Source organism: Ylistrum balloti, unplaced genomic scaffold, assembly GCF_031769215.1.
Source record: "Ylistrum balloti isolate Yb309-2 unplaced genomic scaffold, AGI_CSIRO_Ybal_v1 Utg370516, whole genome shotgun sequence".
NCBI classification, from domain to species: domain Eukaryota; kingdom Metazoa; phylum Mollusca; class Bivalvia; order Pectinida; family Pectinidae; genus Ylistrum; species Ylistrum balloti.
Window position 1 is genome coordinate 400,810 of NW_026782331.1, and position 27,333 is coordinate 428,142.

At 34.9% G+C, this 27,333-nt stretch overlaps 1 protein-coding gene across 1 annotated transcript in view; it reads left to right on the forward strand.

The window, feature by feature from the left end:
* LOC132555807 (U1 small nuclear ribonucleoprotein 70 kDa-like) overlaps nucleotides 1-27,333 on the forward strand; it is a 95,112-nt gene that overhangs the window by 52,721 nt on the left and 15,058 nt on the right. Inside the window, exons 5-6 of the mRNA XM_060220170.1 lie at nucleotides 2,953-3,015; nucleotides 25,778-25,859. Of these exons, the coding sequence (XP_060076153.1) occupies nucleotides 2,953-3,015; nucleotides 25,778-25,859 (145 nt within the window). The remainder of the gene's footprint in view (nucleotides 1-2,952; nucleotides 3,016-25,777; nucleotides 25,860-27,333) is intronic.

Below are 27,333 nucleotides of genomic sequence, written 5' to 3' on the forward strand. Positions count from 1 at the left end.
AAATTATCTAATGATTGTGTAATCCTATATGTCTGAATGCCAGACAAGATTGGATGTCCACTGAGGGTGTACCAAGACCACTTTATGGCCAAACTATGGCCATCCGATCCTCATCATTGGCATTATTGTGATAGCGACTTGTGTTTTATCCAAGCTGATATGTAGACATCTGATAGTAAACCATTTTAGAGTAGGCGATCAAAAATGCACATTCTGCTTCCTGGATTGGTAATGAAAACGGATTTCTAATCCTTGCAGTCACTTAAGGATATATATGCTACCATATTTCTGTGACATATGCAAAAAGACTTAAGGGTGTATGCTATCTCACGGTGACGTAGAGACTTAAGGATGTATGCTACCTTGATACTAAGCTTCTTTTCCATAAAGAGTTCGACACTAAGAAGTCAAAAATGTATATTATTAAGGCAGAGTTAAGACCTGACAACCTGTAAGTGAAAAGGTCATTTAAAGTTTGAATCACAAAAAAGTGTCTGCAAGTTTGAGCAATCCATGTATCCTTGACTTTTTACAAATCATATTTTGCTTGCTATATTGTTGAAGTGTTTTAAAATGTCTGATGTAGATATTTTCCTAATAAATAATTTGAATTTCCTGTAGACAGGAAGACAGGAATTGTTAACTTGTATTTAGATTTGAGTGATACCGTTGATTAAGTAGATCCTAAACACATGCCTGGTTAAAGATAAAAGGTTATGAATAGAACACATTATTCTGTATATTCTGTCACCATCCTGTCTTTTACCTCATCCCCTGAACCCAGTGCTTGCTGATAAACCCTTCGTTTTGTCAGTTCACTGAATAAGAATGACATAAAGTGTACATCGTCTAGGAATTCGCAACCTCCAGGGATACAAGTACCAAAATAACAAATCTACAATATTTCAGCAAAGGAAGAACAAAGTTTTCATTGATCTCTGCTTTAGCTTTAAAATCTGAATCTGTAGGTATATTGCTAAAGTTTTATGTTGAAAGTCTTGAAGGGATTTGGTACAGATAATATACTTATAAAACTCCCATAAAGGAAATAGGATTAGCATGTAGGAAATTGTCTGGTGTAATGCATAGAACGACAGCCAGGCTTGTCGTCCTGATTGCCGAGTGTGTTGTCCACCATCACCTTTTTTTATGGCCTTTGATATTTTACAGGAATCCTTCAGTTTGAGGATATAAATGCTTTTTAGTTTTAAGAACTCTGTAGAATAAATATTTTAAAGTCCTTGAGAGAAAGCCGTTTTAGAGAAACAGTTTCCCTCTATCTGGACCCAGGTTCATTAGGAGTAGGCTCTTCAATTTACCATAATGTACATATGGATTTGTTATATAAGGTTAATTCATCTCCGATAAAGGTTCATTAGAACATAGCCTTTGTTTGTACTTCTATGAACATCACCACAGTCATCAACCACATAAGAGGTCGAACATGATAATTCAAGGTTATAGAAAACAGTCAAGGTCATGGTTGAGTGTTACTGACAGGCATGTCTTATGAAAGGTTAAGGTCATGACTGAATGTTACTGGCAGGCAGGTCATTTAAAAGGTCAAGGTCATGGTAGTACCATTTGACCTATATTTCATTGATAACTATAATGTGAATTTAGAAATAAAGTGATATTTTTCTTATCAAAGAATAAGCTTCGAAGATAATGAAAAGCTGCACAAGGGCCTTTGATGGTGGCAAGTGAACTTGTATCATTCACAAGACATTATGTATACCAGTGTGATCTTTGCTAATGTAAAAATTGGAGTAGTAAATGAACATTGTCCATGCACTTTCAACCATGGATTCGATCAAATGTTGATGTATTTAGTGCCATACAAATTTTATCCCATCTTCATGGAGTGAAATACAGTTGGATCTTGTTGTTAATGTAGTAACATGTCATTGTACCTGCAACAGCCATCACGTATGTTTTCAACCAGGGGTAGGCACAGCTGTTGCCTTATCTATTTGTATAAACATATGCTATTGTAGTAATAGTGTCTGAAAAACTAGAAATGATAAAAACAATTTGTGTCATTAAAGAATTTTTTTTTTTGCAAAAACAGCATCTTCAAAAATCACATCAAATTTTTGAAAATCAATGTGAAATTTTTGGTTGAATATTTCTGAATGAGTGTCGGCATCTTTTGGTGGTAAAAGTCAGTCAGTTTACTGTGAAACATTAAGTTAAATGTCCTATAATTGACATTTGTTCTTGCATTTTTTCCTGATCTGTCTCTTTGTTTTCTTTGCTGCACTAAAAAAGAAAATGCAGTAATCTTCTCAATTTGCCATTAAAAAAAATCGGTCAGTTTCTATTGACTGCCAAATGCCAGACCTGGACACTCGGTGATAAATGTCTGGCTGTCATGCTATGGTGACTCAATAGGGGCACTTAGCTGTTGTAATGGGCCTTACAGACTGAGAAATGGCTAAGATATTCACAGCAAGTCTACTCTCACTAGCTTCATTATGTAAATGATTGTTCGGCCAGATATACCTATTAATAAGGTTCAAATTCTGATTGGTCCAAGGTAACAAAGTTAGTGTATTCCAAATATCACCTGACTGGATGAATGATCACGAAGATAGCAAGTAATAATATGTTCAGTCAGGTGGAAAAAAAGCTATTTTGATATTGAGATAGAAGAAAGAAAATGATTCAAAATCTGTATGGTTGGATAATATTGAAAATGTTATACCTACTGTAATGTGCATCAGAAATGTTAGTTACCCTCAATAAAACTGCTACAAGACTAAAACTTTGTGGTTATATAAAGAGTATGGAAAGAATTTTGTGAAATGCTTAAAAAAAATACATCTAATTTGACAATATATCATTTAATTTTAACATTGTATAATATAAACCAATAATTGATGTTATGCCTGTAGTTCATGTGGCTAACAGACAAGGAGAAAAATTTATATCTTTTTTTTCTCTTTACAGAATTTCGACACAAGCGAATCCAAACTGAGAAGAGAATTTGAAGTATATGGACCCATTAGAAAAGTGAGTACAATTTTATTACATACATGAAGAGATAAACAAGTTGCCCAATTTCATGTGGAGAAGTTAGTTGTTTACTGTTTTTGTTCCCCCAACCTCTCCCCATCCAGTTCTTTTTTTTTTTTTTTACATCTTTAGAAAGGATGCATGGCTGGTGGTCTTTGATGAAATGCTATATATATTATGCTAGATTAAAGATTTTCTGGTCAAAACAGAATAAACATTGGACATAAAAATGTGGCCATCTGTATTGCTTGCTGAACCTTCAATAAGCAGATATCATCACCTGTGACCCTCACAGATTTAACCAAATTGTTATTGGTCTCAGGACTGGTCAGTACTTGTCCACTTCACTGGTCATTTATCTCCCCTTCGGTAAGATGTTATTTATGATAATAAAATAGCTGTTATATTCTGGTCTTCTCTTTTCATGATATTTCTGATTGATTTATTCGTCAATTTGCTCAACAAACTTAAAAGTCGTTATTTTCTCAACATTGATATGCGATAGGGTTCTTTATCACTGAAACTACCTGTTTACTTACAGCCTGAAGTGTTTGCTTTTATCATACTGAATCAACATAAGAAAACAAATACAAAGTTTCCATGCTACTGTGGCAGGCATCGCTTTCTCACAAGATTTATTGTGAAATTAAATTCTAATGAATATTTATTCTTACAATTAAATATACGCCAAGAGGAATAAATAGGAATTATTCTTCAGACGTAATATGATAAATGTCAGGTTCTTTAATTCCGTCAAGATAAGAGGATTAAAAAAGGTATTTCTCATCGGTGGAAATTTAAAGTCATTGTTTATCAAAAACTGTCATTTTCATCAGGGACAGTATTATTTACATGATGCATGATAAAGAAGAACAGTTTATAGAGATAAGCCGAATACAGACTGACATGTATTATTAAAAAATAGTTATATGTGCTTATTATCAGTTTATATTTGAAAATTCCAAATGTGTCAACACTGTTTTGGAGTCTCTTTCATGATGTAGTTTGTTAAAACCTGAACTTGGTGTAATTAAGTATAATGAATGTATGCTGACATGGTGATGTTGGAATATGTTTGAAGGTGACAGCTGTCAGATAGGAAGGCAGGCAGTAAGCTTCATTCACACTGACCTTCACCTACTTGTTTATTTGCTACTATGTGGAATGAAGATCAGGCCTTGTGTATGAAAATATTTATGGTGGAAGATCTGTCTTCCCTGTGATATATGGATATCGGCTGGGGACAATCTTTAAGTTTATGTATCTGCTGGTACACTTAAAATCCAGGACATTGAAATCAAAACAAAGACAGGAGCTTCATATTCTTATCCATGCAGTTTGAATGTGTGAACAAAATAGACAAATTTACCATTCATTCAGAAAAATGGTTTTCTTAATGATAAGTTGTTACCCGTTATATCTTCCTTTTTTTGATCTCCGTTATTCATGTAACGATATGTTGCCAATTACATTCATAACCCTATAACTGCAATAACTTCTGGTGGTAGCACTGTAAATGAAAGTCTCTGAAATTATGAACTCCTGCAACAATCAGTAATTTAAAGAGTTCACAAGTTTTAAGGATGTATGCTACTGTATATACTGTGTATATTTATTGTAACTCATTTTTAAGAGAGTTCAATGACAATTGATTTATAATTTGAATTGAAACTGAAATGATGAGAAATTAGCCCCACATTATGGATAATGTAAATTTAAAATGAAAATAGATAATAATTAATGTGAATAGCATTGCCTTAATGTTATTTCATGCAAGATTATTCTGGATTTACGAACTTAAGGGAGATAACTCTAAAATCTAAGGGAGATAATTTTGAGGAAAATAAAAATAAAAGCTTACACATGATAGGACTTGACAGATTAGATACTGTTGTGGTGAAACTTCATTCAAATTCTGATCAGGCAGGGGATTTGAATAATATTGGCACATTGATGGTTTGTATGGTGTTTCTAGTGCCTAGACACTGTGTCCTAAAACATATATCAATAAGGACAGATCTTTTATGTTTCCATTGGCAATTTTCATTATCTTCCGAAATATTCTTCTTTATCTCTTGTTAGCATGCAACATGATAGAACTTATAAATACAATTGTAACAAAGTACTAATGGTTGATTCCTATGAATATAAAAGGCCAATGCTTCATTCCTGATGGTGGCAAAAACAATGGATGTGCTTTACATGAAAACCCAATTTTCTCCATCACTTGCGACAAAAGGTTCCTCTATGTTACACTATGTCATGTAGATATTGTGTCTAATCTTAAGTGGAGATTCCGTATTGTTTACGGCGGGAACGACACTGGGAATCGAGAGGCGATCAATGTCTCTAGAGTGTTTAGCTTCTCTGAAACCTAGTTACTGGCTATTAATGTGACTGTAATGATGCCAATAGGACCCTGCCAGCCTCCGTACCAAGCTTTGTTATGGGACACATGTCCTCCAAAGGAAGAGGACAGTGATCCTGCTACCTTACCAGTTGTAATATAAACAGAAACCCAAGTACCAACTATATATATGGTACCTAACATTGATTTCTAATACATAACGTTTCGTAATTTTTGTGGGGTAATGTTTTTTTTGAGACTCATAAGATTTATTGTGTGCCTATAAAAAAGACTAGAAAAGTTATGATCAGAATAATTGTTTAGGGAAAATAGATAGTTTTAAAACTGAATTATTTCTTTATTCAAATAAAAAAAAAGGGGGGGGGATGATACTATATTATATGGAAATCAGAAGCTGAAATGTTTTCGTATTGTAAAAAGTGTTATTGGATGTACAGTGTCCAGTTAGGTATAAGTGACAAAAATGCCCATTACTAAACACACTTAGATGAGAGTTTCTAAAACCATGAAATTTTCTGAAAAACCCATCGTGTCGTTTGATTCCTGTACTGTAAGAGAAAATGGCTTTTTGTCTTGTGATTGTATTTTTTGGAAGTGATTTAAAACATTTTGGGTTTTGGCTGTTGTGATGATGGTCAATGGGAGGTGATTGGAAGCGTTTAATATGTACACATGCTACAATATGTTGATGTTGTTTGCGGTTTGTCCTGCCTGCAGACATATCTAGCCAGACCAATCAGGATCTGCTTCAGTCTTAATGTTGCACTCTATTGATTCATTTGAACTTTATGTCAATACGAAGACAGGGCCCATATGTCAACTTTATATTAAAATAGGCAAGAAGAGGATGTGTCGGTAATAAAGTTGTAAGTTGTTAAGAATTTGAAAATAGCAAAAACAAAGAGATAAAATGATGGAAGTAGATATGCTGTCATTCTCGCAATGAATTTAACACAGATTAAATTAAAAGTGAAAATCAATTCCTAGAAGTGCAGTTAACGTTCATTCTGGTAATAAATAGTTATTTTCATAGCTTTTGGAATGACGATATCATTTTGTAATGTTAATGTCCTGCCTTCAAGCAGATTTAAGTGAAATTGTAGGTACAAGGTAGATATACAGATGGCAGCCAGCAGTAGGACGTGTGGAGGTAATGTGATAATGGGATCACATTCAGTAGTTATTTGTGTGAAGTACATCTGTAAAACTGAGCAAATTATACAATCTAGACCAATTGATTGGCAAAAACGTGATGTGATATTGATTTTTTTCAACAGAATTTTACTGTAAACACACTAAAACTCGGAGAATTGGTGTATGTCAATCCTGGAAATTAATTTGTGTGTGTTCAGAAAACACCTTGGGACTGTCAGAACTCGGTGGTCTGTTGCGAAGTTCAAGTTTACCACTATGGTTGGTCTGCATCCCTGATTTCCTCTGTGTAAACTCACTACTAGTTTATGCAAGAAAAATTTGCGTCAGATAGTTAGATTTTTTATGGAAACACACAATTCAATTGTCAAGGGGGAAATAATCCAGTCCTGAGGGAAATAATCCATATCTTACTTCATGACCCTGTTGAAAACAAGTTATTTCATGCCTGCTAGATTTCAAATGCTACACATCTTTGATGTTATTTTTGAGTGCTACTGATGTCTCTCAGCTGCAGGTCTGCTTAGCTGATGCTAAGTAGATCTATGATAAAAAAAAACACTCTTGCAAAATAATTTTGCATTTTTCCCTTCTCATTAATGTGTCGATATTGGAAATTTAGAATATGGAAAAATTGATAATAAATTTTGTGATTTTTTTTTTTTTTTTTTGAGATAATGTTGCAGTATTAAAGAAGGTAATTTTGATTTTGTGTCCATTTCTGAGGGGGAATCCGTCATTCAAATGTTTCTTTTTCGTCTTTATTTTCTAAAGGTAATATTTGCGGAAACAACATTGAAAAAATGCAGGCTAACAAGGTCTGACATGGAGCTGAACACTATTAGATACAGCTTACTACTGCAATCATGTTGCCAATTTTAGAAACACAATCATATTCCCAGGAGCTAATGTAAAACCTGCTTTCAGTTCTTATCACAGTTCGCAGGTTACAGATGACAGGGATGTGTACTTAGTGCCTATAGACTTCTCAACCAATATTTCTCTTGGAGCTGATCTGGATCAGCCACCCAGACATATGGTTTGGAGGTGATGGTGAACTTCTCAAGTGTATCTTTACTGGTATATAATCAAATCCTAGACAGGAATGAAACACACATGTAGGCTAATACTCTAAATCATTCACAAGCTTGTATTCTTTTTTGTTAAAAACCCCATGTATTTCTATGACATTTACAAGTTTGTCTTCTGGGTTATTAACAAGCTTTATTCTAGGTCATTAACATGCTTGTAATACTGTGTCATGGAGAACCTTGTAAATTATCATACATGATTGATATACAGGGCAGACAGCAGGGATTGTGCCAACAAGAGGATCACATTTTTCTCTACCTTCTCCATGCCTTTTCTCATTTCTTCCTACATTTCCAAAGTGATTACATCTGCTAGTGTGGTTCTGCCTTTTAATTGCTACTTTCAACACATTCTGTATCATAACAGTGGGAATCTGAAGTGGTTTAAATCTGAAATGGCACCAGAAGATCAAATAAATATACAAACCAAAGTTCCATCTTGTTTTATACACTCAGTGCACTTGTTTCTCGTTTGCATGGAGTTTATTGGACTCTGGGCAGCCTTTCTGTAGGATTGGCAACCATGAAGCACAGTAAATCATTTTCTGTCTTCACGTTTCTGTACTTGGTTAGCATTTCAAACATATTGTCATTATTTCTGTCAGTCTGGTTACTGTTGTATCTATTGTGGGTCGATGTAGATATGACTGCAAAGGCCAATGGTATCAATAGGATCAGACCATTATAGCAATGAAGAATTTCAATATGACATCGTGAATTTGAATTTCTTTTTCATGGTGTTAACAGGAAACAGAAATTTCACGCAATTTCCTCGAAACAAAAAATGAATTTCCTTGCATAGTTATCAAACCGAATTGTCACAGAAATGCAAGCTTGAAATCCAGTAATCAATTTGTTGTTAGAACATTAATTCGATAAAGCGTGTAAAAGAACTAGCTACATTATGAAAGGATTGACTGGTTCCAGTGTTTGAAAAGATTCTATCGTTGGTGAAGTTAACTACAAACGGATGTTTACTGCAGCTTTCAAGATCTGAGTGATCAGTAATGGTAAAATCTGTTATGACCATGTGTTGTACCCCAAGGTAGTCTTTACCAAGTTTATAAATGGACTGGTATTTATGGAACATAAACCTCCTGTGATCATTTACAATAAACACAGGATCCTCTTTAATTCTCTTCACTTCCATCAATGCTTCTGTCAATTTTTGTCGTAAATAGTTCATGTTACATGGGGACTAAAAGGACTAGGAAATGTATATAGATTTGTATCCCAGTTAGGACCTACTTGTTTTATGGTGTGTGTATTTTATGTGGGAGTCTGTTATTACATCTAGGATCACTTTGGGTCACTACAGCATAAGGTTAAATACATTGTACTTATGCTGAGTACAAAAAAGACACTCGTACTACTATAAGGAAAATGTCCCATAATTATTCAAATAGATGACCCATGTTTATTAAAAAAAGACTTTCACAACAACAACAACAAAAAACCACACGCACAGAGAGAGAGAGAGAGAGATGCAAAGGTATCGGTGTGTCTGCAAAACTAACGTACAAATCACACTGTCGAGTAACAAGAGATTTCTGTTTTAACAAGGTAAAATATTCAAATTTTATAAGAGAAATGACGTAATTATTGCAAAACAATTCAATTTGTTTGAGACTGAAACGATTTGTGTCTAAGAAACAACAAGAAAATAAAGACACAAATGGAATCTTAATTCAGAATAAAAATCATGGAATCAAATCCACAATATAAAAAGAAACCAGGAAACCCTAGAAAAAGTACAAAGAAATTAAATCAGATGTTCTGGTGTCTTTTTGCTTCATTGGCAATTCCTACCTTGTAATTGTAAATCTTTGTCAATTCAGATAAGCAATTTCACATTCTTGAGTGAGAATAAGGTTAAAAACAGCGGAACCTTTAGACATTCTACTGGGCATAAATGACGTCTAACATCATAGATAATTTTTATACCGTCACAAGTGTACAACTCATATTCTCAATTATCCTTAATATCACTATATCTTCTGAGAATATGTATCAGGGCCAGGGTTAAGATGAGCAGTAGGAGAAAACCTATTGAATGGGAAGCAGACTAAAATTATAAAAAGGTCACCATGTTGGTTTAAATTCCAGTTTGATGTCTAGAGGGAGAACAAATCCTTCAGGAAGTTATCTGGTTTTGTGATTAACGAACTTGTGTTAATTTGATGATGTTGATACATCTGTGGCAGCAAGATACCTCATTACTGTAATGTAACTTCCTCCTGTACAATGAATATTGATGTCTCATTAAGTTGTATTTTTAACCGTGGCATATTCTATCTCTCATGGTTTTGATTGTGGTAGGTATTCAAGGGAGGGAAAAAAAAGAAATAAATTGTGATTAAAAAACAAATGTATTCAAAATCCTTTTCTGGAATTTATTTTTAAACTGGCTACATAATTGTTTCTCTCGCTTTAAGTAAATACTTGGCAAATCTCTGTAGATATGATTTAAGTAAATACTTAGCAAAAATAATTTTTAACATAAAACACTTGTAAATGCCTCCTTCGCCATTTCTAAGTCCTTTCACTTTGGTAACTGAAAAAGCACTAGGTCAGCTGTTTGCTGGGTTCTGTCTACAGTACTTCAGTGCTGTAACCCTGACATAAACTTGAGTTCATAAGAATGCTTATACAAATATATCAGCAATCTCCTACAAACACGCTTAACGCATCATTCAGCTCACATTGGTTTCTAGGACATCAAACAATACCAAAATCAAGACATGGATGAATGAATTGCATTCAGGAATTGACAGCATGGTCAAAATTTCATCAGATTGACGGGAACAAGGCTATTCACCTTTGTAGACAGATGTTTCCACAAAACACCCACATAGTAGGTTTTCAGGTACAAGGACATTTGTCATGAGGTAGGAAGTAAGAGGAAAGGAATGTGGGACACTGGGTCATTGGAATAATTTGGTTGTGCTTCATTATATACCCAGCCAAACTTTAAATAGAAGAACCCTTCACTACAATAACTTGCAGACAATTACATTTGAACTTTTCAAACATGTTATTTTTGGTAGAATTTTGTCTAATGGATGATTGTATGACTTGTGTGTTTTCATTAAACAACTTGAATAAAATCAATCATCTGTCTTGTATTTAGAGCTGTAAGTCTTCAAAACTGAAAAGATTTAACAACCCCTTTTCACAGTTAATCAATTACAGTCTTTTCACACAGTAAAATTTGACAGATCTTATAATTTAATTTGCATTTTGTCTGATCATTACTGCAAAAAAACTTTCATGACTGGATCCCTGTCAATAGTTGTATTATCCAGACAAAGAGTGTAGTTCTCAGCTATCTTGTTCAGTTCAGTTACCTTAGTGAATTGACGGTTTGGTTACCTTATAGCTTAAGTGAGTCAACAGTTCAGTTACCCTAATGAGTTGACAGTTTGGTTACCTTATAGCTTAAGTGAGTCAACAGTTCAGTTACCCTAGTGAGTTGACAGTTTGGTTACCTTATAGCTTAAGCAAGTCAACAGTTCAGTTACCTTAGTGAGTTGACGGTTTGGTTACCTTATAGCTTAAGTGAGTCAACAGTTCAGTTACCCTAGTGAGTTGACGGTTTGGTTACCTTATAGCTTAAGTGAGTCAACAGTTCAGTTACCCTAGTGAGTTGATGGTTTGGTTACCTTATAGCTTAAGTGAGTCAACAGTTCAGTTACCTTAGTGAATTGACGGTTTGGTTACCTTATAGCTTAAGTGAGTCAACAGTTCAGTTACCCTAATGAGTTGACAGTTTGGTTACCTTGTAGCTTAAGTGAGTCAACAGTTCAGTTACCCTAGTGAGTTGACGGTTTGGTTACCTTATAGCTTAAGCAAGTCAACAGTTCAGTTACCCTAGTGAGTTACGGTTTGGTTACCTTATAGCTTAAGTGAGTCAACAGTTCAGTTACCCTAGTGAGTTGATGGTTTGGTTACCTTATAGCTTAAGTGAGTCAACAGTTCAGTTACCCTAGTGAGTTGACGGTTTGGTTACCTTATAGCTTAAGTGAGTCAACAGTTCAGTTTCCTAGTGTTGAGTCTTAAGTGAGTCAACAGTGTTACCCTAGTGAGTTACGGTTTGGTTACCCAGTCAACAGTTCAGTTTGGTTACCTTATAGCTTAAGTATAGTAGTCAGTGGTTAGGTTACCCAGTCAACAGTTCAGTTTCCTGTAGTCAGTGGTTAGGTTACCCAGTCAACAGTTCAGTTTCCTGTAGTCAGTGGTTAGGTTACCCAGTCAACAGTTCAGTTTCCTGTAGTCAGTGGTTAGGTTACCCAGTCAACAGTTCAGTTTCCTGTAGTCAGTGGTTAGGTTACCCAGTCAACAGTTCAGTTTCCTGTAGTCAGTGGTTAGGTTACCCAGTCAACAGTTCAGTTTCCTGTAGTCAGTGGTTAGGTTACCCAGTCAACAGTTCAGTTTCCTGTAGTCAGTGGTTAGGTTACCCAGTCAACAGTACAGTTTCCTGTAGTCAGTGGTTAGGTTACCCAGTCAACAGTACAGTTTCCTGTAGTCAGTGGTTAGGTTACCCAGTCAACAGTTCAGTTTCCTGTAGTCAGTGGTTAGGTTACCCAGTCAACAGTTCAGTTATCTGTAGTCAGTGGTTAGGTCACTCAGTCTACAGTTTAGTTACCCTAGTGAGTCAACAGTTCAGTTACCCAATCAGTGATTCTGTTACCATGTCGACAGTCTTGTTTAATCCAATCAGTGATTCTGTTGTCAATTCAATAGTGTCTTTTATCCAATCAAAGAGGTCTGTTTGCCAATGCCATATAATTTTCTTATAATTATGGATTTGACTTGATTTATTCCAATTGAAAGATTTTGTGATTTGATGAGAACCATCTCCATATCACTTATTGATGTGCTTTAGAGACTGGTATGTGAAACTTTAGCCTTGCTGTATCTTTTATGAACTTTTGCAGTAAAGATAGTTGAATAGGCCATGATATCTTGAGGTAGACGGAGAGATGTCGTGAGTTATTCCCTTCTCGTGTCTAGTTGTTAATAATTGGACCATGAGCAATGCAAATAAACTGAGGAAAATATTGATTTTAATTGTTTATTTTTCCGTTATCTAAGATCAGGATGCTGCAGTTTAACTAATGCAAAAATGAAACGATATTGAGCCATACAAGTCAATTTACGGTGCCTTTATAGATACCGTGTTTCTCAGTGCTTGAAGCGTTCTTGTTTTCTGATGTTTCATGCTATGTTGATCCAGATTCAGGCTATGGATTTGATTGAGGAAATCTTACAAATTTTCATTACACTGTTGGTAGAGTTAAGAACTGAAACGTAAGGAGGACGTTCCAACTGCTGGTGGCTAATGTGTAACACTCTGACTTATCTTATTTCTCTATAGCACCACTCCAATCTTGGTCTTGTATAGTATACTTGTTAAATTCCTGAATACAATGATAGATCTCGTTGTTACCAATTGCGGGAATACTGTTGAATCGCAAATTTTCGTCAGCATTTGATTCTTGTCTTTCTAACACCTGAGTGACGAAGTTGGATTGAAAACTGATTGCTATAGAATTAATTAACAGTTGTGGTTTACCAACATAGAATTTTTCAATCATTCATTGAAGAAAGAGTCTTTTGTCACCTTTAAAAATTAAACTTACAAAATTATAGTGTAAGTGCACTTCCTTGTATGAAATTTAAGAACGACTTTACTCTTAGTTTAGATTCCCAAATTTTAGACCCCTAGCATCATGATCACTGACAAATTCAGGTCCTAGAAGGATGAAACAGCTGTATGATGCTTTTTAAGTAATTATTTCGGTCTACTAGTCTCGCACTATAAAGGTATCATTAACATGTGAATCTTCATACAATCATACTATACATAAATAAGAGAAAAAACAGATTTGGGAATCCCTGTGGTTCTGGGATGATTTACATTCGTGCCCACTGCCTGGGAACACAAAAACAACAAAAACAAAACTTTTTTTGTCTGTCTCATCTTAATTTTGAACATTTTTTTCCTCGGTCATTTAAGGTTGATTATCTGCATAACTAAATTAACAAGTATCAACTTATGATAACATCAACCAATCACAAAATAACTAATCAGAGTCTGGTGTCTAGTTGTGATTGAGGTTTAACAACAACTGGACATTTACTGCCAGGCCACCAGACCACAAGTTGAGAAATGATAGGGACCTCTTGCAATTTACTGAAATTAGCCGCAGTCTGTTCGCAGACGATATTTTGCTCTCTATATTAGTTCAATTCCATGCCACTTGTCGCCATTACTAACTTTGAACTATACTTATGAAATAACATGAAATGACTGGGTGAAGTTTTCTCAAGTCAACAGACACTTTGTCACCCTTTCTGATTGGCTGATATATGCTGATGTCTTAAGAAATAACTATTCTAGTCAATCATATATTGTTTTACAGCAGAGAAGGAACAGATTCATCATGAAGTGTACAACTCATTAGACTCACTTATTCAGCAACTAAATGAGTAGAAAGCTTTCAACAAGTTGTAGTAAAAACTGTACCCTAATTGTTAATGGAGAAGAATGTTTGGCAGGAGCAAAGCAAAATCAGACCAGAAGCAAAATCAGACCTGACATTTTTATTTCATTTGGAGATGTTTGGAAAAAATTTTTTTTTAGTCTGAGATAGTTAACTTGACTAAACATGTTGAAGGTAAATCCGAGTTATGCATCTAAGATGTATGTATTGATGGAGGAACGTATGCATGCACTGACTTCCTTGTGTAGATATGCCAAGTCCGATTATCATCAGGGGAACACAGGGCACCTGTTGGTCAGGAGGTCCACTTCATTTGAGTGTTGTTAATTATAAGTTATGTGTTGAACTCAAGTAATAGTTCAGGATTTCACAAGTTGTTGGAGCATCAATCAACAAGTGCTGATGAGACTGATCAGTGTTGAAGGCCCTCATCGCCCACCCGCAGTAATTTGTCATTGTTAAGACCAAGATAGTACACAGACATGGTCTATTTATCAGCCTCCTTTTGATACAGGGGGTACTTGAAAGTATGAACCATTTATCATTGTTAGGTCTAAGAAACTAGTTTTACAAACATTCATCATTAGATAATTATCAGACATATTACACAGTGTTAAATATACCAGTCTGTCTCTAGAACAAAGCTTTCAATGGTCAGTGTATTGGAGGGCCACTTCTAAAATTAGTTCTGTACCCTACCGAATTTCTGACGTTTTACATTGAACATGTCCCAGTCTGGTTAAACTCCGTGAGCTGTTGACGTTGGTAGTGTTTACAGACAAACCCAAAGAAAGACTAAGCTGTGGCATACGGCCAGAACAATTTAAACGATACCTGCAACATATTGGAAGCATTCAAATATGTTTATAAAAATAGATCCTTTATATTTTTCCAGCTTTGAAACCATTCACTGGCTGAATTCCATCTTCTGTGATGATTTTGAGATGGAAAGGTTAAAAATAAAATACTGATAGTTCGTTAAGAAGGATTAAGAATACAAAAGATAAAGTCAATAGCTGTATGGCAATTGTCCAGAATTAAAACAACTATTTTGATAATGTTGGTGTAGGTGTCTGTTTTGTAAGGGAATGCTTTATAAATATCCCTTCCTATTTCCAATTCATGAATGATGATTGGTCTACTTCAAACGGATATTTAATATACTATTTTAATGAGTTTGTTATCTTTGTTTCATCTGGTATTAGCATCAACTCAACACAAACACCCACACACCTCTTCTGTGTATTGTTAATTATCAAGGTTTGGCTTGATAAATTGTTTGAATCTTTGCACAAATCCTTGTGGTACTTAAAAAGGTCAAGGTCATATGTAGGTATAACATAGATGTAAAGTTTGTTAAGTGTAATAGTCACAATCTCTGTATTAGTAATAATAATTGTGTAGGGGATAAAAATAATGTGATTTCAGATTCGTGACAGAAAAAAAAAGCAAGAAAAAAAATTTCCACACTTGATAATATAGAAATATTAATACACATACCTCGTCATTTGAACTACCTCCGCCTCCCTTAACTCCCCAAAACAACAATGCGTTCACTCTGCTGTTGGTATGCATAAGCTCAGCAGATAATCTCATGTGGTCACAGGTCAAAGCAAGGGTCAGCACAAATGATGGCTGTGATGGTCAATATTACTTCATTACTGGGAAGAATTATCACACATGATCAGATCTATAACTACTTAGTCCTGTCGGGAGAGAAAATTCCATCTCACGTTTGATAGCTGATAAACATAACTATTACAGTCTGGTTGTTGGTTAAAAACACCTTAATAAAAATTTTCTGTATTTCTCCTGGAAATGTAGTTATATCCCATAATTAAGTATCAGGAGAGTTTGATCCCCTGGTAAACAAAGTTCTGAAAACTTTTCATTAATATCACCTGGAAAAGATACTTAAGCTTCACATCAGTATATCACTTCAAATGAATCGAGTTCTTCATTTATCCATCCGGTTAGCACAACAGGAATATAACCCTCCTTCACAGTGCAGGTTTTGCATCTTTGGGTCATGAACACCTGCCGATCATGGTTGTGTGTATTGTACAAGGATAGTCAGGTGTTGTAACGACAGGTATATGCATCCCCCTGGTAGGTATTTGTGTGTTACTACCGCTTCTGTATCTTTACAGAGGTAAGACATTCATGTACATCTGCATGTCGCCAATTCTCCCCAGTAATTTCGGGGGTGGGGTGTCTGTCTGTACCAAGTCTGCCAAGTGCTTAAAAAGTTTCCCAGCAGGCTTATCCTGGGGTAGGCTATCAAAACCTCATGTCATTTTAGTATCTCCAGGGCATCAGGACTCTCAACCTTAACTAGGGATAGGTTGTCAGTACCAATACAGTATATTAGGGCATCAGGACTCTCTACCTTAACTAGGGATAAGTTTCAGTACCATTACAGTATATTAGGGCATCAGGACTCTTTACCTTAACTAGGGATAGGTTTCAGTACCAATACAGTATATTAGGGCATCAGGACTCTCTACCTTAACTAGGGATAGGTTGTCAGTACCAATACAGTACATAGGGCATCAGGACTCTCTACCTTAACTAGGGATAGGCTTCAGTACCAATACAGTAGATTAGGGCATCAGGACTCTTTACCTTAACTAGGGATAGGTTGTTGAGACCAATAAACTATATTAGGGCATCAGGACTCTCTACCTTAACTAGGGATATGTTGTCAGTACCAATACAGTATATTAGGGCATCAGGACTCTCCACCTTAACTAGGGATAGGCTTCAGTACCAATACAGTATATTAGGGCGTCAGGATGATAAAGTTTCACAACTTCCACAAAGGAAGCTTAAAATAAACATCAGTTAAGAAATAGAAAAATAAATCTGTAATTGATTCCATATAGAATCAAGAAATGAGAAAATTGAGAAATGTTTTTCTTCAATACAAATGATAGACCTAAACTTCACAACAATTAACCAGCTTTGTTCGGAGTGTTTGAAGGTGTTTTAGTGATGACGTCTTGCAGATTTATGGCATTTGGCACAGTAACAGTGATATAATAGTTCTTTAGCATTCTGTGTGTACTGACTATCTAATAGTATTCTAGCAGTTCTGTACATGTGAATACTTGTTGATTCGTGTCCAAGGCTTGTGCAAGTCATTCGTCACTCATTAAACAGGGATAGGTGCAGTAAAAACATGTATACTCACACCTAGAGGTGTCGGAACACAAGGTAACAAATACTAACATCTAGAGATGTCAGGTCCCATGGTAACAAATACACACACCTAGAGATGTCAGGTCCCATGGTAACATATACACACACCTAGAGATGTCAGGTCCCATGGTAACAAATACTTACACCTAGAGATGTCAGGTCCCATGGTAACATATACTTACATCTAGAGATGTCAGGTCCCATGGTAACAAATACTTACACCTAGAGATGTCAGGTCCCATGGTAACAAATACACACACCTAGAGATGTCAGGTCCCATGGTAACATATACTTACACCTAGAGATGACAGGTCCCATGGTAACAAATACTAACATCTAGAGATGTCAGGTCCCATGGTAACAAATACACACACCTAGAGATGTCAGGTCCCATGGTAACAAATACACACCTAGAGATGTCAGGTCCCATGGTAACATATACACACACCTAGAGATGTCGGGTCCCATGGAAACATATACACACGTCTAGAGATGTCAGGTCCCATGGTAACATATACACACACCTAGAGATGTCAGGTCCCATGGTAACAAATACACACACCTAGAGATGTCAGGTCCCATGGTAACAAATACACACACTTAGAGATGTCAGGTCCCATGGTAACAAATACACACACCTAGAGATGTCAGGTCCCATGGTAACAAATACACACACCTAGAGATGTCAGGTCCCATGGTAACATTCTAACATCTAGAGATGTCAGGTCCCATGGTAACAAATACACACACCTAGAGATGTCAGGTCCCATGGTAACAAATACACACACCTAGAGATGTCAGGTCCCATGGTAACATTCTAACATCTAGAGATGTCAGGTCCCATGGTAACATATACACACACCTAGAGATGTCAGGTCCCATGGTAACATATACACACACCTAGAGATGTCAGGTCCTATGGTAACAAATACACGCATCTAGAGATGACAGGTCCCATGGTAACAAATAAACATACCAAGAGATATCATCTCCTGTGGTTAGATTGCCATAAAAAATTGCCATTAAAGATATAATTGATATGTAATATAAAGTACAAATCCCAAACAAAACATACTCATGCCTTCTTAGAACCTGAAACATTGACAAAAAATATTGAGTTCAAAAGAATTGTTTACAAATAAGTCAGATCTATTGTGACACCAGATTCTCTAAAGCTGAAAACATTCTCTGTCAGTTTAGCCGAGATGGAGAATGCTAAAACATTCCTCATTTTGCATGGTACTGATTACATGTACGGCTGGTGTTGATATTTAGGGCCGATTTCCGTCTTCTTCTTGAGACTTTTTACATGATCCGTAGTATTTGCCTTGAACACTGGTTTACTGGTGTGAGATGCTGATATGATCTCTCTTTGTTAGTGAAATCAATGATTTTCCTGTCTGCCTTTTAAGATATCTGTGCATTTTCATCGTAAATATATCAAAAAAGTTTTATAAGATTAGGTTTTGTTATTTGGCATAAGCTCACTTAACAGTTAAACAAGATGTCTAGTCTACCAAAAGTAAAAAAAAAGATAGAAGGAAAACAAAACTTGTTGAGATTAAAAGCAAGCAGGAAGAAATCTCCCAGGAGGAATATTTCTCCAAGAACAAACATCCATACATGTGTATATTTTATATGGTTCCATCTTCTAGGACTATGAAATGGTTTTTTTTTTTTTTTTTTCGCTTTTGTAGTTAAGTTTTTTTTCTTCATTTTTTGTAGTTAAGTTTTTTTTTTTTTTCATTTTTGTAGTTAAGTTTTTTTTTTTCATTTTTGTAGTTAAGTTATGATAAAACGGCAACAATAATATTGATGGTATTAATTATCCACATAAATACATATGACCCTACAGGGTTTTTACCTGCAGAATTGATCCTTGTTGCTGGTTAAGAACGTTTAATGAATTGCAGATGGGTGATGTGCTTTTTGCTTAGCTTTGGCCTATCTTAACTAACGTAAACAATCACAGCATCTAGTAATTGTAACAAGTAATCCACTATTTTATGAATAATTGTAGTTTTTTTTATCTCCGCATAAGAAGAAATGTATTGGTTGCATGGGTAGCACCAGGAAGTGTATCTCATATATAGCTATCTCGTTTGTGACTGTGATGAATTTATTATTGCAAAAAAAAAAAAAACAGAAAATGTCATTTGATATTAACCCATAAAACTTGGCACAGGAATTTATTTGATCATTGCTTGGAAGAATTATTCTGATCAAATAGAAATCAAATTGATTGTGTGGACTGTCCATATTTGAATGTCGCAGTTGAAGATCCAATTAAGGAATGAATCTGGGCTGTTCCACCTCACACACTGGAAATACCATCAGGAATATTCCCAAATAAAAAAAAGTGTTACAAACAGAAAAGCATAAATGAAATTTCCCACCCAACTTGTATTTCTAACAACTGTACATATTGCTGCAATGAATTGTACAAAAGACAAACTTAAGTGAATATATATGTAGAGCACTTTTCAATACAAATTTAGAATTGTATACGATGTAGTCAAAAGATAAAGCTGTATTGTCCTTCTAAGACTTGTCAGTGGTGATTGGGTCCAAATGTGTTGAAACCTTTGAAATGACTGTACAAATTAAATCAGCCGAAGTAGATCCCAAAATATGGACCCATAATTTCGATTTTTTTTTTTTTAAATGTACATGATAATTTTCAGCAATGTGGCTTTATTTAAATGAAATGTAACATGTAGGGTTGGTATGGCAAATAGATGATTCAAATTTAAGAGAATTCTTGTTAGGGAGAAACTGTAGACACTAAAAGAAAAATATTGAAATTTGGAGTATTTTTCAGGAATCTCCAGCAGAATTGAGTCTCAGACATCTTAGAAATTTTAGGTAATAGCATTCTCAAGTACCAAATGAGGTGATTCAGTACTGAAAAAAAATTTGAAGTTAGTATTTTGGCATGCCACAGTATATACAGGTTTTACTTCTAAAATTATCAGACATATGAAAATTGTGAAATTTATTGAATATTGGGCCAAAGTGTCTGATTACAAAGGGTTAGATAATGAATGGTTTGTAGAAGGATGAAATAGTGTATCATCAGATGGCAGTGCAGGTTTGAATCGGTTTCATCTCATTTGTATAGTTAGATAAATAATAAGCATTTTGATGAAAAGTAATATGTCTGCCCCAAAGTACTAGGGAAACATGCTCGTTTCAGATTCATTTAGCTAACCAATGGACATCCTGCATTTTATCATGTGATCGACTGATATGTTTTTAGCGGAGATAAGCCTCATGTTCAAACAGATATTGGAAACGATGACATATTTATCATGGGTCCTATTGCTTTGGCAAGGTTGCTCTGACAGGCATTTTACAGAAACCAGGCGAGGTGGCTTACGGATGATCAAGTATCCTTTTATCCTGCTCCATGAACAAAGGAGAGTGACCGTTCCCTGTAAAACACAGCCACTGTAGCCGGAGTGTTTGTAGACCTGTGTCAATATTTGGGGACTTTGTAATTAGAAGCCCGAGTATCTGAAACTAGGACCGGGCTTAATGATGGACTTATTAATATTTGTGGTGTTTATGACAACACGCATCAAATGTGTACATAATGGAGCCCTCAATTACTGATAAACTGTATTGTTGTAATAGAGTATGACAGGGATAATTTCACTATTATTAAATATGGCCGGGTAATGATAATGTAAATACTATTCAACAAGACTACTATCAAATCCCCTGACACAAAGCCTCACATTTACCCGTACTGATGGTATATACACAATTCACACATCACAGTATCAATTTGGGTAACATTTGGTTTTTTAAACATATTGTACTTGTTTTGTCACCGGAGTTTCTGGTCATAATTGTATTTAAATGAGGTCATGTAGGTGGTAACAGAATAAAAGTGGTTTCTAGGCTATAAATAATCAGAGAATCACGAGGATGCATTACATTGGTATTTCAAAACAAGCGATTTCATGGTATGGGTTAATGCCTTCATTCATTTGAAGCTGTGATATCACATGTCATGATTACGCAGTCAGAACTATTAGACTTTAAATAATTTTGCTTGGAGGGGAAAAACGCCAGTAATTGGAAGATGGATGAGTTCGTGAAGTTGTTGTTATCAGTAGGAAAAACCAGAACGTGATGGAACAGGATTGTCATACAGATCGATACAATTGAAACACACGAAAAGGTTATTTTTGTCAGCAGATTTTGCAAATTTTACTAAAAAGAAAGAAAAAAATCAAGTAAGAAATTGAAAAACCTTTGAATTGTGATTTTTTTTCTGCTTGTTAAGTCCTACAGGAAGACATTATTTATTGTAAAGTTTTATAATCTTTTAAGTTGAGAATATTACTTTAAGGGTGTATGTCATGCTATCAACACACTATCACATAATTTTTTTAATATTTTCAAAAGAGCTTAATGTTATACATGTAATGAAACCAGAATGCATACTAGGTTTTAGAAAAGTATTTGACAAATCGATAAATTTCAATGGAGATTACTAAGTAAGGTTAACATAGTTAACATCTGTTTTGAACTCACCACGAAAAGTCTCTATATTTGAGATAATTACTGTTTTATTTCTGTGTTTAGGTTATAGTACATCGTAATGTCTGGTGAATTTATGGCCTGGTGTTCTGTATTCTGTATGAGAATATTAGGGAAACCACACAACTGAAACACAGGATAGCTTCTCCCGTTAAACCTGTGGCTATGAGTACATGTAACCTGTGTTATTTGATAATACTTGAAACATGCTTACTCCATTTAATGATAAAAATACAGCACTTTCCATACATTATTGTCTTGTACCAGGAAGATGAATATGAACTCTCAACTGCATTTGACCTGATGTCATATGCTTCGTAGTTTGTGTTTATGTATTATTTTTATATAGTCGAGCTTTGTTCTGTCAAATGGAAGATAAGTTTTTTTATTGATGGCTAGGCCACTATAAATATAAGACTCAGAAAACAGATGTTTTTATTGTGAACTGACACATCTAGGTGATATATAGGTGGAAAAGTTAGAAAAAAAAAAAACACTAATGATAATAATTCGTGAATTTAAGCGCGAATGGATTCTGGACATCATGCAAATTGATCTGAAGCTGTTTACACTAAAATGCTAAATATTGATTTTCTACAATTAAGGACAAGCTAAAGTTCTCATGAAAGCATTCATTGAATTTATGCCTCATCCTTGGAGCCTGGAGATGGTGTGCTTATATGACTTCAGTCTTAAATGTCAACTTGGTCTGCAGAAAATCACTTGTGATATTTATATGACAGATAGATGAAACTGCTGTTAGATTTTTACATAAATAGCCGTCAATTTCAAGGATATCCCTTTTCATCATCACTTGAACGTAAACGTTTATCAAGATTAAATGTGTATCAAGTTCTTTCAAAAATGATTTGAAATGTTTCCAAAATACTCATAAATCTAAAAGAATAATCATATAAAAGTAGAAAATGATTTCCTAAAGTATCTTTGCTATTTGTGGATAAAAATCTTGGTAGTAAAAGCCTTGGTTTCATAACCCCAATATATCTTCTTTTACTGATAAGGAGTACTCGAAGGTACGTGAGTTATCGGTATTACGTCAGACATTAGAGTTATCCCCCTTGTAATCGATCCAAGAGATTATTCTTTTCCATATTTTAAAGTAAAACACCCATGTAATTCTCGTGTGTTGGGAATAATGGTCGGTAATTCTTTAGACATGATGATATTTGCTGTATAGATCAAATTCTCATAAGATAACAAAGAAAATTATTGGGTTTGAGGTAGAAAGCACAGCAGAGACTACATATAGCCATAGAGAAATAAATCTTTGTGTATGATTATAATAACTAATCACACTATTTAAAGAGAGAGAAAAAAAATACAATCAAAACTTGTACAAATTAAAGATTTGTGGAGGTCTTTTGCTGAACGTCCAACACATCTACATTGGTATATGGTGTCTATAGTGATTTAAACTTACATCTCTATCTGACACTGTTATCATCATTTCAAAATATCTCAAAAGTAATCAAGTCATTGAAAATTAATTCATATATGTTATTTGTGTGTCTATTGGATATGATATGGACAAGGATTTCATGTCGTCAGTTCTGCTTTATCGTTATAAGACATTTTAAATTGATTTATGGTTTGAAGTATTTTTGAAAGATTTTATTTGGTTTTACACATAGTCATTAAAATAATGAGTTGAAATTAAATGTTAAATGTTTTACAAGGAATTTTAAAAAAAAAATCAGAAATTATACGCTGTGTTCCTGTATACAATGATACCAATGCATAAACATTCTTGCTTAATACTTTAGATGGCATTGCACAAAATATGATCCCTGTACCTGTGAATTAGCTCAAACCAGGTACAGTCACAAAATATTAACCCTGTCAAATAAAACACTACTCTGTATGTGAAATTCAACAAATTACAGAGAAGATATACTGGTCCCCTTGCTTTTAGGACGACAAATTACTCCCCGCTCCTCTGGCTTGCTTGCTAGCTGTTTGAACTGCCAATTTGGATTATCCACATTGAAAACAAACTACATGCTGTGAAGTTGTAAACTACATTTACACTGGTAGTAATTCAAAATGGTTATCTGTAAGAGTATAATTGGTAATTATCTTCCTCCATATTTGGGCTAAATACAAACCAGATGGAATAACAATAATGGATCAACCTGCCACCCCTCTCTGTGTGGATAGATCCGCCTAGACAGTAAAACAGGACGTGTCCACTTTGTCATTGAAGGGGTGACCAAATGTGAATTATCACAAATTGGTTATATGTATGGAAATGAAAGTCCAGAGTCTGAACGAGCAGAACGGTGATACTCATCTCCAAAATCGTTATGGATGCCTCAAAACAATCACTTGTTGATATCAAGACTGGTCAGTAATCTATATGTAACTGATGACATGCTGCTGTAAACACCTAACAGCCTGGTGTGATTTGTTTTATATATCATTCTCTCCATACATTGCGTGACTTGTGCCTAACTTGTGATGATTCAGGCTTCATTTTCGGGGATTTGTAGATTTTTGCTTTCTAAGTTTGACAACAGTAGGTGGTAAACATTATTTGTATATGTTATTTTGTTCAAATAAATTTGGTCTCTGGAAAAGTTGCATATTGGTTGTCTTTTCAGTTCAACAAAATAGCCTTTCAGACCACATGGAGTTGGACTTTGGGTTTACCATGTAATTAGGAAAGGGAAAAAATGAGGATGTTAGGAGAACCATTGACAGACTGGAAAAGTTGAAAGTGTAGAAGTTCTTATTCCTAACTGTTTCTTCAAAATTGTTCAGTGGACAAAGGCTGGTGTTCCTTAATGGTCATAAAAGTTTGGTCAGTGGTCAAGACTTGTGTTCCTAAATGTCTATCATACCAATTACTGGTCAAGACTTGTGTTCCTAAATGCCTTTTCATTCAGTCAGTTGTTCATGCTTGTGTTCATAAATATTTTGTCAAGTTATGTCTTTGGTTAAGTCATTGGTCAGTTCTGATGTTCACAAATGCCTCGTCAGATTCTGTCAATGGAAAAGTCTTGTGTAACTGTGTGTGGTGTATGATCACTCAGAAAGTCTTGGATGTTGGGTTGATGTTATTTATCACTGTGTGCCATGCTGGACATTTTGTGTAATGCTTTAGACATAAATGTAATGCCTAATAGACATGTCTGGGTTTCTGATACGATGATGGAGTCAAATTTATTCAGCAGTAGCCTATCTGTTACACAAATCATAAAAGCAACCACTGTTGAAATTTATAGAGTATTTATAAAATAAAGCCCTGATTTTGCCTGTCTGAGGACACTTGGTCTGATTGTATATCAGCAGATAATGTATAGCTTTGTCACTGATGATTCTAGCGCTGTGTACATGTTCGTCAACACCAAATATTAGATAGTGTGTATTGCTTGTAACTGGTTGATGAACCAGTCAACACCAACGTTCACATTGTGTATATGTCTTAATAGCTATAAAACTAGCAAGCACCAAGTGTAACACATTGTCATACTAAATACCGTTAAACAAAATAAAAAAATTACTAATATGGTATCGAGACGTTTTTCTGTATTGGATAGATGAAAGGCATGTTGTGTTATGTAAAATCAATTACGTTTCATCGTTGTGGTAGATTTCTTCTCAAACTGACGCCATTTTCTAAGGAATGTGATTTCTTTATATTTCATCAAAGTGGATACAAGGGTAGAATATGAGAATACCAGGGATGGAATTTGTGTTCAAGGTCAAGGTCATATTACTGTTTGTAGAAAGTTGCAAACAAATTTGGATAGAATAGCAGATGCCAAACAGGCACATATTTCTTCATTTTCTTTTTCTTGAAAATCTTTTCTTTTAAAATCTTTTCTTTTTTCAAATCAGTTAATATGTTTTTTCTTCCTGTTTTTCAGATCTCCATGCTTACAGATAAAATAACAGGAAAGCCACGTGGTTATGCCTTCATAGAGTACGAACATGAACGTGACATGCATTGTAAGTAAGCCATACAATAGGCCAGATATTGGTACTAGGAATGGATGACGTGTGCTTCAAATGACAGGGCACTTAAAAAAGTCTGAATTATTCAAAATTGAATTTTGGAAGCAATCTTGAAAACATGTAAGATTTTAAAAATATTTAACAAACTTCATATTTATCAACTTCAAAATCAGTTGAGCGACTGAATATTTAACAATAGAGAAAAGAATATATTACTGCATGCTCTTCATGATATTACGATTTCACCATGTCATTTTCAATGTCTTTAGATCTCCAACTAGCTGTTCTATTCTTGAATGTCCTTTGTCATTGACTTTTAAATCAGAGATTCCAGACTGTTTTCAAGTAGGCAAATTCCCTGGTGGGTTGTAGAATTGTACAAAACATGTCATCCCTTCCTACAAATGTCTGGCGAAACACTAGCCTGGCTTTCACTTCATCTATTGCACCGTAATTATTGAGAAATGAGATTTGTTCAATGTTGTAATGGTCCAGACAACACTACCGCTATTTAAACTAACGATACATAGAAACTCCTTTGCCCTACGTTATCCCGGAGCACCACAAACCAGTGCCCTTCAGAGTTCACCATTCTGTTTTTCACTGGTGAATGTCAATGTTCCAGGATTACGTTGGACCATATTGTTGTCACCCATCCTATACGTCATTTGTGACAACTGGAAATGATGCATTATGGGTAAAACCCTAGACATTCTTTATAAATATATCAAAATGGTTGTGTTTTCTATGCTCTTTATCCAAGTTAGAATAATCTATAATTCAGGAACTTCTGTATGGATCAGTAATAAGCCCAGGGGAAACACTGTACCCAACATAATTAGTAGTGGGAAAGGTTTATTACGGGGCAGTGACATAGCAATTGTTTGTATGTCAATTTCCTGTAGATGTTGGTTGTCTTGGTAAGTATTCAGTTTTGACTGAGTTGTCAACCTAACATGGTTTGTTTTAAGGCCGTACATCTTGTAATGAACATGACAATGCATCCATGATCATTAGGCCCAGGGGGCTGTTGTTTGAGTACTCCAAATATAATATTATAATTTGATATTTTATACTTGAACACAAGCTGATCTGACACAAGATTTTTCCAGTTTGCCTGTAACTGTTTATTTATTTATTTTTTGATAAATCTTGCCATGAAAATGAAGGTTTTTAAATCGGACACTTCTTTAGATATGTTACCAATGAAGTATGATGTCCACAAAGTCCGTCATTAAATCAAAATAGATATCTGTCATCTAAATCCAGAATCTGATAACAAATAAAGAACAATGATGTAAGTTGTGCCAGACCGTTAGAATACTTTACTACTTGAGAATGATGACTTGAAAGGCGATAATAGGCTTACATCACCTGTATCAATTTAGTTATTTGGCTGATGGACAGGATTTCATTGGCTCGGTTATTCTTTAGAGAAAAGCAGAAATTGATATGTCTGTACACGATA